Source organism: Denticeps clupeoides, chromosome 11 (assembly GCF_900700375.1).
Source record: "Denticeps clupeoides chromosome 11, fDenClu1.1, whole genome shotgun sequence".
NCBI classification, from domain to species: domain Eukaryota; kingdom Metazoa; phylum Chordata; class Actinopteri; order Clupeiformes; family Denticipitidae; genus Denticeps; species Denticeps clupeoides.
Genome location: NC_041717.1, coordinates 10898695 through 10914594, shown reverse-complemented (window position 1 = coordinate 10914594; position 15900 = coordinate 10898695). Strand labels below are relative to the sequence as shown.

Below are 15900 nucleotides of genomic sequence, written 5' to 3'. Positions count from 1 at the left end.
AATGATTCTGAATAGGCAATATGTATTTACAGTTTGGCTGATGCCATCTACACATGTATTTGTATACTGACTGTACAATATCAGCATGGGTAAAGTAATTCTCCTGTCATAGAGGCAGGAAAGATGCAGTCTCTGTTTTGAGGACGTTGCTGCACAATGGAATCAGTGTTTCTTCTGGGACTTTCATAAATAAAGTATTGGATGCACTGGAAAGATTTACTTCTCTTATGTTCGCTGCTTTGGATGTGTGCCTCCTTGAGGAAGAGCTGGTTACTTCCATTCACCGAGGCCTAAAATCACAACTCAGCTGCAGCAAGCATTTTGCTGCATGCATTTTTTATCATTAAGCCAGTTTGTCATGAATTCATTATGAATAGGATGCATAATTGAGTCTGGGATTTCTAGAGATGGAAGATAATGCTCCAACAGTGTAAATTAAAATGGATGCTTCAATGACCCTGCCTTTCTTCACTTGGCAGATACGCAGCGTGCATTTTGCAATTACATGCCAAGGTCTATTTGGAGCAGTCATCGAGCTATTGCCTCATATGACAGCTTTGGTTTCATTTTTACAGAGAAGTGTTCGCTGGGTCAGAGGGGTTCCTCTCCTGTCGGTGTAGATTTTGTTAAGCAAGTGTCACTGAGATATTTAAAGCTGCTCCAGAGCTGTTGTTATCAGTCCAAAAGTCATAGATGGAAGTAAATGCAAGGGTGGTAGTAGCCAAGCAGGTAACACACTAATATTTATTGTCATAATCATACATACCACAATTTCAAATTAGCTTGAACAGTCTTATAGTTTTATACATTACTATTCCTTGATGTACATGATTCTCATGGATCACTATTCTTGTCGTTTCCCTATCTTGTTTACCTCATATCATGCTTGACTATTTGTTCTGATGAAGAACATCGTAGAAAACTTTTTCTGTTTGGTATTAATAGCTGCTTCATAATACAGTATTGTAGTTCCAGGGTGAAGAAAGGTGACAAAATCTATATCTCAGCCAACATTTGTCATATATGTCACAAATATGTTCCAGAAAAGTAATCATATGTTGTTAACGTGAATAAACTATATTTACAAGTACTAGGCCTATAGTGCAAGACTACCATCCATGTGTGCAGTTTACTTTGGGGATAATGATTGTGTGTGCAGTGTGTCAACGGTTCATATGCCTGATGGCTTGTGGGTAGTTATCAAGACCATAACGGTGTTATGCAGAAACAGTATCTCATAAAAGGGAGCACACCCCTGGAATACGATATTTACAAAAATGTGAGGGTTTACTCACTTTTGTATATTGATATATTGACCAAAGCCCCATATTGCTCATCTTTATCTCTGGTTCATGTCCAACATCAACTCTCATAATATATGTGCCAATCTATGCTTTTGCAGACATCCCATTTGGTGGCACACCGCCACCAGCATATTGCTACGATGGTGAGCGGGGAGAGGAAAACCGGCCGCACCACGAGCTGGTGCCTTATACTGATGACTCCCCTTCATCCTCACCACGTCTGCGATCCAAACCCCATGGGATGCCCTCCTCAAGCTCCATGGATTCCCCTAAATCGGTGAGAAGAAGTCATGTGGGCAGATCTGCTCTATTCAGTCTGTTCCTTACATTTTTATTTAGGATCCCAAATGGTTATTCTGTGCATTGTTTGAGATTTTAGGTCATTGTACTGACTGAGAATATGCCTCTCTGTTCTCTTCCCTGTCATCTTATACTTTCTCAGAATGACTTAGACATAGAGAAGGAGCTGGAGATGCGAAAATGGGTTCTGTCTGGGATCCTGGCCAGTGAGGAGACGTACCTCGGCCATTTGGAAGCCCTGCTGCTGGTGAGATGTGGCTCTGGAATGTCTTCTCTTTCATGCTCACGTACACTAAATCTCATCACACCATCTCTTATACACAGAGTGGTACAGTCAGTGTTACACATTCATTTGCAAACAGAACATGACAACTGTCTTGCACTCAGTGTTCTAATAATGTGGCCTAAAAAAGGTTATTTTTCTTTTATGACCACATAAGATGAAAACACAGCTCAAATATGCTTGGCATGTTAACCATTCATCATTGTGCGGATGCAGCATGAAGGAGTGAAAAGTACAGCATTTTTTATTATTTATGAAGAAAAAGCCCAGGTTTTCATCAACTGGCTTCATTATCATGATTTTATCATGAGGTACTTTTTGGGTGTGATCAGAGCAAAATAGTTTTTTTTTATGCAGTGTTGCAAGAAAAATATCATTTAAGGGCTGCGCTTGGTTTGGTTGAGTTTTTTCTAACAGCCATGTCTGCCCAACCCCAGCCCATGAAGCCTCTGAGAGCAGCAGCCACCACGTCTCAGCCTGTCCTCAGCCTGCAGCAGATCGAGACCATCTTCTTTAAGGTCCCTGAGCTCCACGAGATCCACAAAGACTTCTATGATGGCCTATTACCCAGAGTTCAACAGTGGAGCCATCACCAGAGAGTGGGAGATCTCTTTCAGAAGCTGGTGAGATTTTGGTTCACCAATAGAAATCTGATCTTTTTTAGTAGCCCCATGTGTGTGTGTGTGTGTGTGTGTGTGTGTGTGTGTGTGTGTGTGTATGTGTATATATATATATATATATGTATATGTATATATGTATATGTATTGTTTAGCCCCATAGGCTCAAACTATTGGATGTTGAACAAGACAAATCAGTTGTGTGTTTAGTGCGCTGGCATTTACTTTGCATGCTTGAATAATGTGCTGGTAGGTTTCAGTCACAAGTTATTTCCGAACTTCTTATTTTGATGAATCTCATGCATCTATTACATTAAAACATTTGATGCAAGAATTTATGAAGCATATCATTTATTTGTTAACAAATCAGAGGGTGGGGCCAAGCTTTAGTCCTTTAAGTACTTAGCCTGTGTATTTACATTTGAGGCACGCCTTTATCAAGAGCGGTCTTCTGGTTCATAGGTGCTTCCCACTAGGGTACTACCACCCTCATAGCTTGCTGTAACATGAGGAAATTTTAAAGGCCTATTTGTTCAAATAAACCTCAGAATTATCACACACAAGATACAGAAGATGAACTTTGACCCCCAAAATTTAGAGGATGGATAGCAGATATGTGTGTTGAAAGCACTGCTGCCACCTGATGGCCCATCTGGTGGCTCACAAACTGTGAGGCTCTCACTTTTAAGAGCTGTCCTCATGTCTTTGTTGTGAGGCAGCATGTCCTTCCCTCGTTGTAATTCCAGAATTCCAGATACTGTGATTTGCCTTTGACTGGAATCTTCTGTTGTGAAGATACTTTAGTGCAGCATGTTGGTGCACTGGGAACATCACATTTCTGCTGCATGTGTGTGCATGTTCCTGTCTTTGTTTTTCTGTCTGTCTCCCTCCCCCTTCTCTGATCTCCCTCACTTGCTCCGCCTGCATGTGCTTGTGCGTGTGTGTGTGTGAGAGAGGGAGGGGGAGTGTGCGTTATTATTCATACTTCGGCGTGTGTTCTTAACCCAGCTTGGGGTAGGTAAACAGGAAGTCTGGTGGGGTGTTTTGGTGACAGTGTAATGCCCGAGGACAGAGGCTCCAGTGTCTCCCGCAGCAGACGCAGGCCCATGATGTCATACAGCAGGACTGCCCCGGCTTTTCGCCGCAGGGTGTTCTCGTACACCGTCCATTAAAACGTGCCCTTGTAAACTGGGCACCCAGGGTATTCCAGTGAATGCCCATCACCCAAATGTGGCTCAGGCTTCTAGAAGTAGACGGAGTAGTTCCTGTTGTTTGCAGGTAGCATGTGCAGAGATGGTTGCTTAGCGCCTGTGCCCTGTTAATGCTGTCCCATGTGCATTACTGCCCTGTTAATTAACATCTTGTGTTATTCTACAGATATGCCACGCTGTTTAAAACCACATATCTGAAAAAGCGTTACTGAGATTCTCATGGCTTGAGTGTTCAGGATTTTTTCTGGGGGGGGTGGGGGGCATAAATCATTGCTCAGTCACATACTGGAGCCACCGCTTAGGGTGACCCTGCCTCTAATCCTTTATTGCTTTAAAAGCATCATTGGTTCTACCCTTCCATTGTGCTGGTGTACTGGTCCCCTCTCGAATTCTGGCTGTGACGGTTCAAAGATGAATGGCTGTATTGGTCCAATCTTTCAGCATCTGTCCTTCAGATCGTACTTGTAATAGACACTTGAAAAAGTTTCAATGCATTCGACCCATCATCTGATGGTTTTTAATAATCGTGGCTGAATGGATGAATTTCATGATGCTGTATGCACTGCTTTACAAGTACTTTTTTCCATCTTTTCTTTTCATTTGCCTTATAATCAACTCTCCTCCCCTGAGAGATTTTTATTAGCCTCAGTTTTGGCAGCAACTAACATGTTGCCTGGGAGAGAATGCCCGCTATCTCTGCCCAACGGGCAACTGCTTGCCTTGAATAGTGCTGATTCAAGAGAAAACAAATGCCCATTCACTGGGTGACTCAGTGAAACCGAACACAAGGCGCTGGCCTTTAATTTCCAAAACAGATAAAGGCATCTTAATTTAAGGTCCTTTAAATCCCCTTTGAAGCATGCAGTCATTTATAATGCGAAATGGCAAATCAATCTCGGCGCTGCGTCTTATCTCGGGAGTCTGAGTGGCTTAAATGAATTTACAAATTGTGGAGCTGCAGCTGCCCTGGAGGATGTTAGAGGGCCGCTGTTCAAAGCCTCTACTGTCCTGTTATTGAGAGGACTGGCCTGGGTCCAGAAATCTGGGCCCGCGCGGTACTGTTGCCGCTGGCCTGTCACTCAGCGTCATTACAGTGACAGCTGAGGGGATCTGTTATGGTTCCGTGGAAGAGCTGTCAGATGGTTATGTGGCATCTGTTCGGGCTCTGAGACGGGCCTGTTAAACCAGCCCTGTGTATTCTGGCAAGTATGTACAAGTGTGGCACTGCAGAATCATGTGCATTTTTTTTTTTTATTTGTTGGAGAATTAACGCTTTGCATTTTGTGTGTCTTTTCTCGTCGTCTCTCTCATTTTCTCGTTAAAGGCCAGCCAGCTTGGCGTGTACCGGGCCTTTGTGGACAACTACAAGGTTGCCGTGGAGACCGCAGAAAAATGCTGCCAGGCGCACCCGCAGTTTGCTGAGATCTCAGAGGTAGGGCCTGGGGCCGGACTTGTACGTGTGCTGCACTGCTCTGCCTCACCAATCCTGCCAACCCTGTTGTCAATTTGTTAAATAATTGCCAATATTATTTGTTTGTTTGTTGTGATCATGCACACAACAAAATATGTCCTCTGTATTAAACTCATCACCCTTACTGAGCAGTGGACAGTGGGAAAGGCTCCCGGGGAGTGTGGGGACGGTAATTTGCTCAGTGGCGCCTCAGTGGCGGGTTGGGATTTGAACCTGCAACCCTTCGTTTTCGAGTCTGCTTCCTTTACATGCTAGGCCCCCAGTGTCCCAATATGAAATAATTCTTACTTGTAAGATTTTGTGTGCTTTAGGAGCCATAAAATGCATATTCCTTTGATTTACATGGTAAAGGGACAAATGTATTTCTCAGCTCTGTAAAATTCTATTTTTCCTGTAAGACTTGCTATTTAGTGGCCATAAAGTCGAATTGCCCTAACTGAAACTCATTGCAATTTTGGATCATAAAGTACAGGACTTTAAAGGTCCCCTATCATGATAATTTCACTTGTGAGATTATTTAACATTAATAATTAATAATGTTAATGTAATTAATAATTAACATTAGAAATGGCGATAGGTGTATAGAGTGCTTTGGCCATTATGTTTCGCCGTTCAGAGAGCGGCAGCTCAGACAAATCTGGAATTTGTCCCCTTAAAAAAGTAACTCCACCGACTGTCATGGCTTCCAAATCATTGGAGTTGCTTGGTTTTTTTTTTTTTTTTTTTACTGGGTGTAAAAATTTATTTTTTTAGTTCCGTCACGTGAGACTCTGAAGAACCAATGGGTTAATTAAAAATGTTCTTGGTGAATGGTGTGGATGACATCATTTCCGCGAATGCCCCCTCACTACTATAGGCCGATCTCCTCCTCGCCCCGCATCTCTCCTCCTCATTAGCCTGTAGCATCCTGGGGAAATCTCATTTTGGGACTGGCTCAAAGTGGCTGTAATTCTGCACTGAGGCTGAATTTTGGAAAGAGACTTCAGATACATTATTAGTGGACCACTAAGCACGATATAAACATAAACATTTTCATGTCGGGACCTTTAACAACACAAAATTAACTCTTGGTTTTGAGTACGTGTACTGCTCTTCTCTACTCTCAGGACCTTAAAGTAAGAGGCAATAAGGAATGCAAAGACCAGAATGCCAAGAACTCACTGGAAGGTAACAGACAATGGTAACGGGATGGCATTTTTCTCCTGTTGTGTGGAGGAGTTCAGCATGTGGTAATGCATTTGTCTTCTCTCGCACCCCTACAGCACTTCTTTACAAGCCAGTAGACAGAATCACCAGGAGCACACTTGTGTTACATGTAAGTGAAAGGCCCATATAGTACAGTAGCCGGAAGTGCATACCTGGTTCATGACACAGTTTTGTTTTGTTTGCCATTTAAGGTGAAGTAGTAAAGCTCACAAAGCATCTCATGAATTAAATATGGCCCCTAAGTATTACATCCAAAAATAAAATATCTGTGGCCTAAAAGCATCATCTTTGCTGCTCAATGAAAGATTCACGCAGGAAAATGCTCTTCCTTTTTCAAACAGGATCTGTTAAAGCACACCCCCTCCTGTCACCCAGACTACCCACTGCTGCAGGATGCACTCAGGATCTCACAAAACTTCCTGTCCAGCATTAATGAGGAGATCACCCCCCGTCGCCAGTCCATGACAGTCAAAAAGGGAGAGGTGAGGAAAAGCTTAATCATAAAATCCCATAAAGGTTTGGGTGCATGCAGGTTTACATTATCTGTGTCACTTGAATGGAGACCTTCATCTAAGTTTTCGATCAATCAAGAACCAGGCTTAATCCATACTTTATAACACTGCCCTCAAACACAACAAGTGTCAGAAAGCAGTTAACAGTAGACCCATGAGTTGAAACTTGGGGTTTGGAGGGGTTGAAGTTTGATTGGAGCAGGCGGGGGGGTTGTAATTGATAGGTATTTTGCTACATCCTGGGCCCTACATGCTGAACAACACTAATGACACACACTAATGTCAGGCCGAATGCTGATGTGTGCGCTTCAGGCCTGAGAGGACCTGCCCTGCCATTTGCCCTCAAGAATGGGGGGTTAAAGGGTCACCTCAGCTGCAGACGGCTCGCTTTTTAGCACAGAATTGCAATGGGAATTGAATGGGACAGCTCATACATCTGGATGTGAATTCAATTACATACATATACCATACATATAACATGTAAAACACAAATATGTCAGTCAATCCCAACATATAAACTGTTCATATATTGACCATAGTTTGTGTGTGTGTGTGTGTGTGTTTGGTAGTGTCAGTTCCTCTGTATGTGCAGGAGGGATGTTGTAAGAACATTTCCAGTTGCATCCTCAGTGTAATGAATCAGGGTAATCATGAGTCGTATTTAAAATGAAAACAAAAGGACGCTCCAGACCACATTTCTCCCCTCTGGTATCAGCCATGAAAACAGGCCACACCCTCTTCCCCTGACCCTCCCGTCCATTTTATACCCCACCAGAGCTGTGAGTCATATGACCCCGGGTCACACTTCCTCCACAGTTACTGGAACTTGGTTCAAAAGTTCTGCTCGTCAGTGGGCCATCGACTCAGGCTACATTGTTTTTGCAATGAGTGGCAAGACCTATGAATGACCTCAGGAACATCATGATGATCTTTTGGTGTGTACTTTCAACTAATAGAGCCTGAGACCACTAATGAAAATGTCGCATTCTTTTCTAATTCAATGCAAATACGTAAACATGTATCTTAGTGTTAGAAATATAGATATGATGATAATATTTTTTTTTGTAACCCACAATGAAGTGGAAATACATTTATGAAGATATAGAAAAATGTATGCCATATAAAACAAGTATGATTGCTTCTGAGAGCTAAATAATGCTGTTCTGAGATCAGAATGGTTCTAAACATCCTACTTTTTGTGTACAATGGCTCTCAGTCTACAGGCTTATAATTACTGTCATATATGATGGATGCTCTTTCAACCCAGTGTTCTTTTTTTACAGGGTAAGCTTGTCTTTCTAGATGTTTCAGAGTAAACAGGAAACATGGCCAGGGCCGATACATAAGAGCCACAAACCCAGCAGGCCCTTGCTTGGCCAGAGCTTTAGTTGTTTGCGGATAGCTATGTTTGAAGCAGGTTAGTTAGTCTACCAAAGAGGGGGGGGTCAAGGGTCTTCATAAACATTGCGGCTGCCCACATTCCCACACCAGCCAAAGGAAAAACCAGATGTGGCATGAATGCATCCAATAAGATAGCCGTAGAGTCAAAGGGAAGTGCTCAGAATAAACGGCAGAATAGACAGACAGCAGGGGAAAGAATGAGATCTAGGCTTTACCCAAAGGCACCACTGGCTGCAATTATACAGACAAAATTAGCTCAAGTAGCTTGATCCATGCGGGAACGTTCTGGCACACAAGTGCTTCTTCGACATTGAAAATTCGGAGAGATTCTATATATATTGTCTAATTAAATTATATTCCTTGTTATATAATGCTAATCATTCAGTGACGCCATTTAGGCACCATATTAAATACAGTGCTTATTCGATGATGGTGGCAGCAACTGGTTCAATAAGGGTCTGTGGAAAAGAAACTGACGTCTGTGACCTGGCTGGTTTCTGTTCGATGTCATCTTCCCCTTCACCTACTTCACAAGTGACCTCATGCTGTTGGAGATGTAGTCCCCATCCACTTGGCCCTTTAATTGAATGGGGTATAAAATGGCATGTGAGCACCCCCTTCTGGAAATCCATCGACAGTGGCTAATGTCTACTGTTGTTGAATTTTTTTTTTTACACTACAGTACCCTTGTTATACCATTTAGGAACAGGGTCATATAGCGTTAAATAATATGTAGCACATAATATACTATGGTACCTAGACACATCTCTATGTTTATGGGACAGAAAAAAGTTTGACCCTGAAACAATGTACATTGTGGCATAGATGGGGACCCTATATTTTCAACAAACTTTTTAATACCATTAATAACATTTCAACTGTAATGCTCATTGTGATCAGGTGGTCTCACCTCAGCAAAGTTTGTACTGTTTCTGTTTTAGAGGCTGGTCTTGACATGATGCAAGGCCATTGTTGTAGTTGAAGCGTACGCGTGTCTCTCCCTCTCAGAATCGACAGCTTGTGAAGGACTGCTTCATGGTGGAGCTGGTAGAGTGTGCCCGGAAACTGCGTCATGTCTTCCTCTTCTCAGACCTGCTGCTCTGTGCCAAACTCAAGAAGCAAACTGGAGGGTAAGTTCTTCTGTGGCAGCACAGCTAGGGGGGGACCTGTGCTCTTTATTATATACGCTATCTTCTGGGACAAGATGTTTTTACACCCCCTCCTTAATGTTTGTTTTGCATAAATGTCTCATGACAGGAAGGGACAGCAGTATGACTGTAAGTGGTACATCCCACTGGCCGACGTCACTTTCCAGTCCATTGACGAATCAGAGTCCTCCCCCGTCCCACAGATCCCTGAAGAGGAAGTTGAGGCCTTGAAGATCAAGATCTCGCAGACAAAGAATGACATCCAGCGAGAAAAAGTAAGAGTGCAACAAAAAGGCAACATTTTCAGATTAGAGCCAGAGTGATGTCCATTCACCAAATACAGACCCCCTGATGCAAAGTAGGATTTATCAAACTGTGTCTGTGTGTGTCTGTTTGTGTGTGCACGTAGAGAGCCTGCAAAGGTGGCAAGGCTTTGGAGCGATTAAAGAAGAAGCTGTGTGAGCAGGAGTCCCTTCTTTTGCTCATGTCTCCCTGCATGGCTTTCAGAGTGAACAACAGAAATGGCAAGGTAAAAAAAAAAAAAACTCTTTTGGACAGAAGATCATCAGTTCTGCAAGACAACATAAAAGTCTTTAGGTGTTTCTTAACACTTTTTAGGTGTTTTCATCTTACATCTTCTGTATCACACACATTGTTAGGGTTACACCTTCCTGATCTCATCTGACTATGAGCGTGAGGAGTGGAGAGAGATCATCCGGGAGCATCAGAAAAAGTGTAAGTTCACAGCCTTTCAGGGAGTAGGATACATGAGGTAAAAACTGATCCTCTCTCTAGAAGAAAAACACAATGACTGCATCAAAATGTTGTTATTACATGGACTGCAGTTTTTAAATTGAGCAGATTAGTTCATTTTTTCTCTCATGCAGGTTTTAAGAGTTTTTCCTTGACATCGGTTGAGCTTCAGATGTTGACCAATTCGTGTGTGAAGCTCCAGACTGTCCATACAATTCCACTGACGATTAACAAAGAAGGTAGGAAATCCTTCTACTTCATCTGGGACTATGAAGACAAATAGTTTTTTTTTATTTATTATATTCTGTTGTTACATTGTTATTTAAAATGTTACATTATTATTATTATTATTATTATTTAAAGAAACATTGAATATATGCTTTATTTAAAATATATTCTTATATGTCTGTATATTTTCTTAATTAACACATTTTTTACACAAATATACATATATACTGATCCCAACATCCTTCCAGAAATCCACATTCCTTTAATAAAGGTCCTCTATAATGAAAATTTTACTGTGAGATTATTTAACATTAATACGTTGTCATAAGGGGAAAGGTTACCCCCTGTTTCTCATGCTTTGTTTGCATAGACAATTTCCTACCCCCACCTTAAAAGGGAGATATAAAAAAGATACAAAGATATTTTTAAAAATTAATAATATGGGACCTTTAATGAAAATCAAGGCAAATTAAATTAAATTCTAATATAGTTATCAACATTTTTGTTTTCAATATAACATAATTTTTGATTGTGAATGTAATATTTCCCCAATTCCCTGTCAGATGATGAGCCCCCTGGCCTATATGGTTTCCTCAACGTTATCGTTCACTCTGCATCAGGCCTCAAGCAGAGCTTAAGTAAGTCCTGTCACTCTAATTGACCTTATTATAATCATGCCACTCACCACTAGGCAGTGGGGATAGCTGTGTGTATTTTACAACCCCACCCCCAGCCTGTCTCTTTTTTTTTTTTTTTTTTTACTGCCCTGATTCTGTCTCACTGCATGTCACCTGGCAGACATTTTAAATTCCCACAGTGAGCAGCTGCTGGGAATGCAGCATTCACGTTTTGATGCGATGTGTCTGTCATTCCTTTGTTTTGAAGTGTCTTTTTTTTCCTCACTGGAGACGATTTCTTCTGTAGTCATGCAAAGATTGAACAAAACCCGGCATGCATACTGTACACAGATCACACATAATCATGATCATGATCCTTCATGTCATAGACACTTCCATGTAGCAGCATGTTCATCATTATCAGTACATAATATGCACTAAGCTGAACCCTGATCTTCTCCTTAGTGACCAACAATATATGTGTGAACTGTTCTCCTGATAATGAAATTAATATAACGAGACTATTTATTCATCCAAATTCACATTCCCTTTGAAGATCCTATTACTAAGATACCATTGACAAATGTTTGACCTCTTCCTGCCCCAGATCTTTACTGTACTCTGGAGGTGGACTCCTTCGGATATTTTGTGAACAAAGCAAAGACCCGTGTGTACAGAGACACCACCGAGCCCAACTGGAATGAGGTATGTGACAACGTGGCCCTATGCAAGTTTGGGGAGAGAGAGATTAAAAAATGCAGTAAATGGTTAATGTATGGATTCTTAAGTAATGTTTCATTCCTCTCCACTTTCTCTCCCTGTGTGCTCAGGAATTTGAGATTGAGCTGGAGGGCTCTCAGACGCTCAGGCTGCTGTGTTACAGTAAGTCAATGCTGTGCAGGGACGATGGGGAGAACACAGACAAGATGGTGGCTAAAGGACAGATCCAGGTAGTTTATTTAGGAAGCATTGTAATGTGACGGTATACATTTTGGAGGGGCTGCTTTTATTAACTGGTTGAAATCTTAAATATTCATTCAGGTAAGAGGAAGTGTTGTTAACCCTAACCTGAGGGAAAAGTGACACACAGTGTAGAGAGCGAATGGTATGTTGACCCAGAGCATTTCACAATTATGGATTATCCCACCCAGAGTTAAAGAGGAAAACTGCTGCAGGTCAGAGCCAGGTCACATCAGCAGTCCACTGATTGGCTGCTGTGACAGAAAGGGATTACGGCTGTTGTGAAGGGGGGGACGAGAAGGCAAAGCAGCTCCAGCCAATCAGAGAAACTGGGACATGACACACTGAGGGTCCCCTGTGGGCAGGTGGGACTCTTGTTTGTGCTGGATTTGTTAAGCCGGTGGCGGGCTGGTGATTATCATTAAAATAAGGCTGTTGTCCTGCATTCTGCATCAGAATGCAGGAGTTCCTGAATGGAGTCAGGCCTTAAAAAGAAACCTATTCACTACTATATCTCAAAAAAGGTAAAAATAAGGTAAATCAAATCAACTTTCCTGCACTTACATCCTCAATACATTATACAGTGAGGGCTTTATAAATTGCCTATTCTAATAACATTCTAGTAATATTAAAAAAAATTAAGCTGTTAGATGTCACATTCCAAAATATTTCACTTTACAAATAATGTATATGGCATCTGTGTAGGTATACCATATACATGTTCTCATTGTAATTCTGATTATTTGTCTATGTTTTACAAATATGACATGGACCTAGTTTAAAAGAAAATAGAGGTTGTTTCTGAGAAAAGTAGATTCACTTTCAATAATTTTTCCATTAATAACTTAATATTTGAAAAAGTATCAGTATTTTGCTGACAAATGCAGCAGTGCAGACTTCAAAACATTACATTAGGATTGGCACCATGACTTGGAGGGTGGAAAGGTGATCTGGATTACCAAGAAAAAGTAACTTAGGCTCCTTAAAGGATTTGTGTAAGGACACCTTTGTGCTCCACCTGTCATGAGTAAGCCTCACATGAGGAGAAATGTTGAAACCAGCAACTTGTGCATCGGCCGCTTCAGGGTGGCTTTCATTCAGCACAACTGGTGCTCAGCCGCTCTGTAATCAGGGTGGGAGGGGAATCCCTCGGTTTAATCCACTGCTCCATCTGGAGAGTGGGATGACTGGGACAGTTACTGTCGCGCTGGACAAAGGCGTCACTGGAAGGTTAAGACAAAAAAGCCGGAGTCCAGCAGAGAAGACACACTGGGACAAAGTCTTGCCAGGACCTCAGTAGGATGGATCCGGAATCGTTAACTCTTTGAGAAGCGTGGCTGGAACTCTGTGCCGTTAACAAGCTGCCGCACGCTCGCTGGCCGATGGCAGCGAGATTGACAGGAAGGATTACACATTTCAGCCCCCCCCCCCCCGGGTAGCCTTGGAAACCAGTGAGGGTGATTGAGAGCAGGGGGTAATCGAGCAGATCTGTCGAGGGGCAGGATGGGTGAGAGCGGCCGCAGAAACATGACCCTGGACCAGATCGGCAGCAGATGCTCCCTGCAGGAGGATGAGGAAGAGCCTGGTCTGAGTAAACAGCCCGGCACTGGGGCCCGGCTCTGGGGCCGGGTACGCAGTACACTTTTGAGGCAGAAGGTAAACAGATGTGGGGAAAGTAAAGATTGTTGTTTGATTGTCCTTTCTTTACTTAAATTTGAAATTTTAATTGAATTTACAAACTTAGGTATTTCCTGATACAATTGGTGATGATTACACTCACTATTATTATTGCTGTGTTTTTTGTTGTTATTTAAATAATGATGGTTTAATACAACTTTTTAGTGCATGACGAGACTGTGACAATGGCTCTATAATTGTGAAGTTGATTGTTATTAGTATGATTATTATAATTACTATTAATGATTTGATAGATATTACTGTTGTCGTTATTGTTATTTATTATTAATGACCCAAATACATGTACCTGATAATCCTGATAATGGGATGAAAAACTTAATGTTACTTTTGATGATTGAGTTTTGGTTAATGCCCAGAAACAATAGACAATCAGAATATTGTCTATTGGGGGAGGGGACATTTAATGAAGTTGGACATCCCTTGTGTCTGTAAGCAGGATGGGATGGAGTCACTTTTTAATATAGCAATATTTACACCAAAAGTGTGGGGATGTACTTTATGCACTCAAAAAAAGGATTTGTTGGGTTAACTTAATTCAAGTACGACACCTATTTCCACACATTTGAATTATGCTATTTGAAATTAAGACAGGCAAATAGGACCCTTCTATTTGTTTCTAGTTTCAAATAGCATAATTCAAATGTGTGGAAATAGGTGTCAATATTGAAGTAAGTTAACCCAACAAATCATTTTTTGAGTGTGGTGAGAGGACCGATTTCAGCCATTCTGCATTTTCAAAGTTCATCAGCTATTAACTCAGTTTTCCTTGTTTTATATTAATAGTACATTTATATTACATAATTACAATTAGAGTTGTCCATATTTTCTTTATTGTAGAAGCTAGAAAGAAATGCCATCTCTGAATTGGAAGAGGTTTTCTCCATAGGAAATTAAATCTTCTCTGGTTTGACACAAGAAGCATTCTTGCAGATTGCCTGCACACAATCTGTTGCAATTGTGCAGATTATCTTGTAAAATGTGACCTGTTTAAGGCATACTGCTGTTGATTCAGTTTTCCTGGATACACAATGCTTTCCTTTTTTTCATGCTTTCTCTTTCTGGCTGTTCTACAGTGTGCTGCATACATAAAACAATGCACTCTTCAATAATCGGCAGTGACAGACAACGCCTTCTAAATAACCGTACTGACATGAGTTTAAAATGACCCTGATTATTAGATCCCCTGACATATTTGAGATATATTACAATCCAGAATATCACAAACTAACACAAGACACGTCCATGGTATTACCATGAGCTTCTTTGTGAATCAGACTCAGATTATGATGTTTTTTCTTTGCCAACAGCTGGATCCACAGACACTTCAAGGAAAGGACTGGCAAAGGACTGTCATCACAATGAACGGGGTCAGTGCCACAATGATTTGGTCACTTTGACTTTTACTGTAAGGTTAAAGCCCTTGTGATCTATTTCTTTATTGTTGTTCAGATTGAGGTCAAACTGTCTATGAAGTTCACCAGCAGAGAGTTCAGTCTGAAGCGAATGCCGTCACGGAAGCAGTCCGGCGTGTTCGGGGTGAAAATCGGAGTGGTTACCAAGTGAGTGAAGGAAATGGCCGTGCAGGAATCCTTTAAACACTGGAAACACTTGGGATTGGTTTACTTTAAATAGGAGCTGACAGGCTTTTTCCTTCCCAGCCACTTCTCTCACCACTGGCCATGCTTTATACTCCAAATTCTTCCACATGTTGAAATGGTCAGCTAGGGTGTCACCTACAGACATGTTTTGCTAAATTTCAAACACGTCAGCAGTTTTTCCTCAGCATACAGAGATCCATCTTTAGCTCAGTGTTTAGGCTCTGATGAAGGGAGCCATAAAAAAAAATATCTGCAAATCCCTGTGGGGGGGAAAGTGCTGAGGACCATGGTTTGGTCCACAGTTTAGGTCTTTCAGTTTAGTTTAAAAGCAGAAAGAAAAACAGGAAGAGGAACAGGCAGAAGGGCCCGTCAAAGACGTTCTGTTCTGCCTTGGTTATATGGCCTGTAATATAAACAGCATGTGCAGAAATCTGACTCTGCATATGATTAGAAGGTTAGAAAAGGAAGTAATGAATGGCCCGTTACATGGCACATATAAAGTGAAAATATTTTCAGTGACTTCTCGGCTACTCAACACGCACCTGCCACTATATTAGAAACACCTGCCCTGTGGGCACTCCTATTTCTAGAGT

The 15900-nt window shown here is 41.6% G+C and overlaps 1 protein-coding gene across 1 annotated transcript in view; it reads left to right on the top strand.

The window, feature by feature from the left end:
* Nucleotides 1-15900, top strand: part of LOC114800076 (breakpoint cluster region protein) — a 37251-nt gene that overhangs the window by 18386 nt on the left and 2965 nt on the right. Inside the window, exons 3-19 of the mRNA XM_028997161.1 lie at nucleotides 1403-1581; nucleotides 1747-1851; nucleotides 2325-2510; nucleotides 5040-5147; nucleotides 6293-6353; nucleotides 6449-6501; nucleotides 6734-6874; nucleotides 9314-9435; nucleotides 9563-9728; nucleotides 9863-9982; nucleotides 10113-10188; nucleotides 10341-10445; nucleotides 10998-11072; nucleotides 11659-11756; nucleotides 11882-12001; nucleotides 15017-15076; nucleotides 15159-15268. Coding sequence (XP_028852994.1) covers nucleotides 1403-1581; nucleotides 1747-1851; nucleotides 2325-2510; nucleotides 5040-5147; nucleotides 6293-6353; nucleotides 6449-6501; nucleotides 6734-6874; nucleotides 9314-9435; nucleotides 9563-9728; nucleotides 9863-9982; nucleotides 10113-10188; nucleotides 10341-10445; nucleotides 10998-11072; nucleotides 11659-11756; nucleotides 11882-12001; nucleotides 15017-15076; nucleotides 15159-15268 — 1885 coding nt within the window. The remainder of the gene's footprint in view (nucleotides 1-1402; nucleotides 1582-1746; nucleotides 1852-2324; nucleotides 2511-5039; nucleotides 5148-6292; nucleotides 6354-6448; nucleotides 6502-6733; nucleotides 6875-9313; nucleotides 9436-9562; nucleotides 9729-9862; nucleotides 9983-10112; nucleotides 10189-10340; nucleotides 10446-10997; nucleotides 11073-11658; nucleotides 11757-11881; nucleotides 12002-15016; nucleotides 15077-15158; nucleotides 15269-15900) is intronic.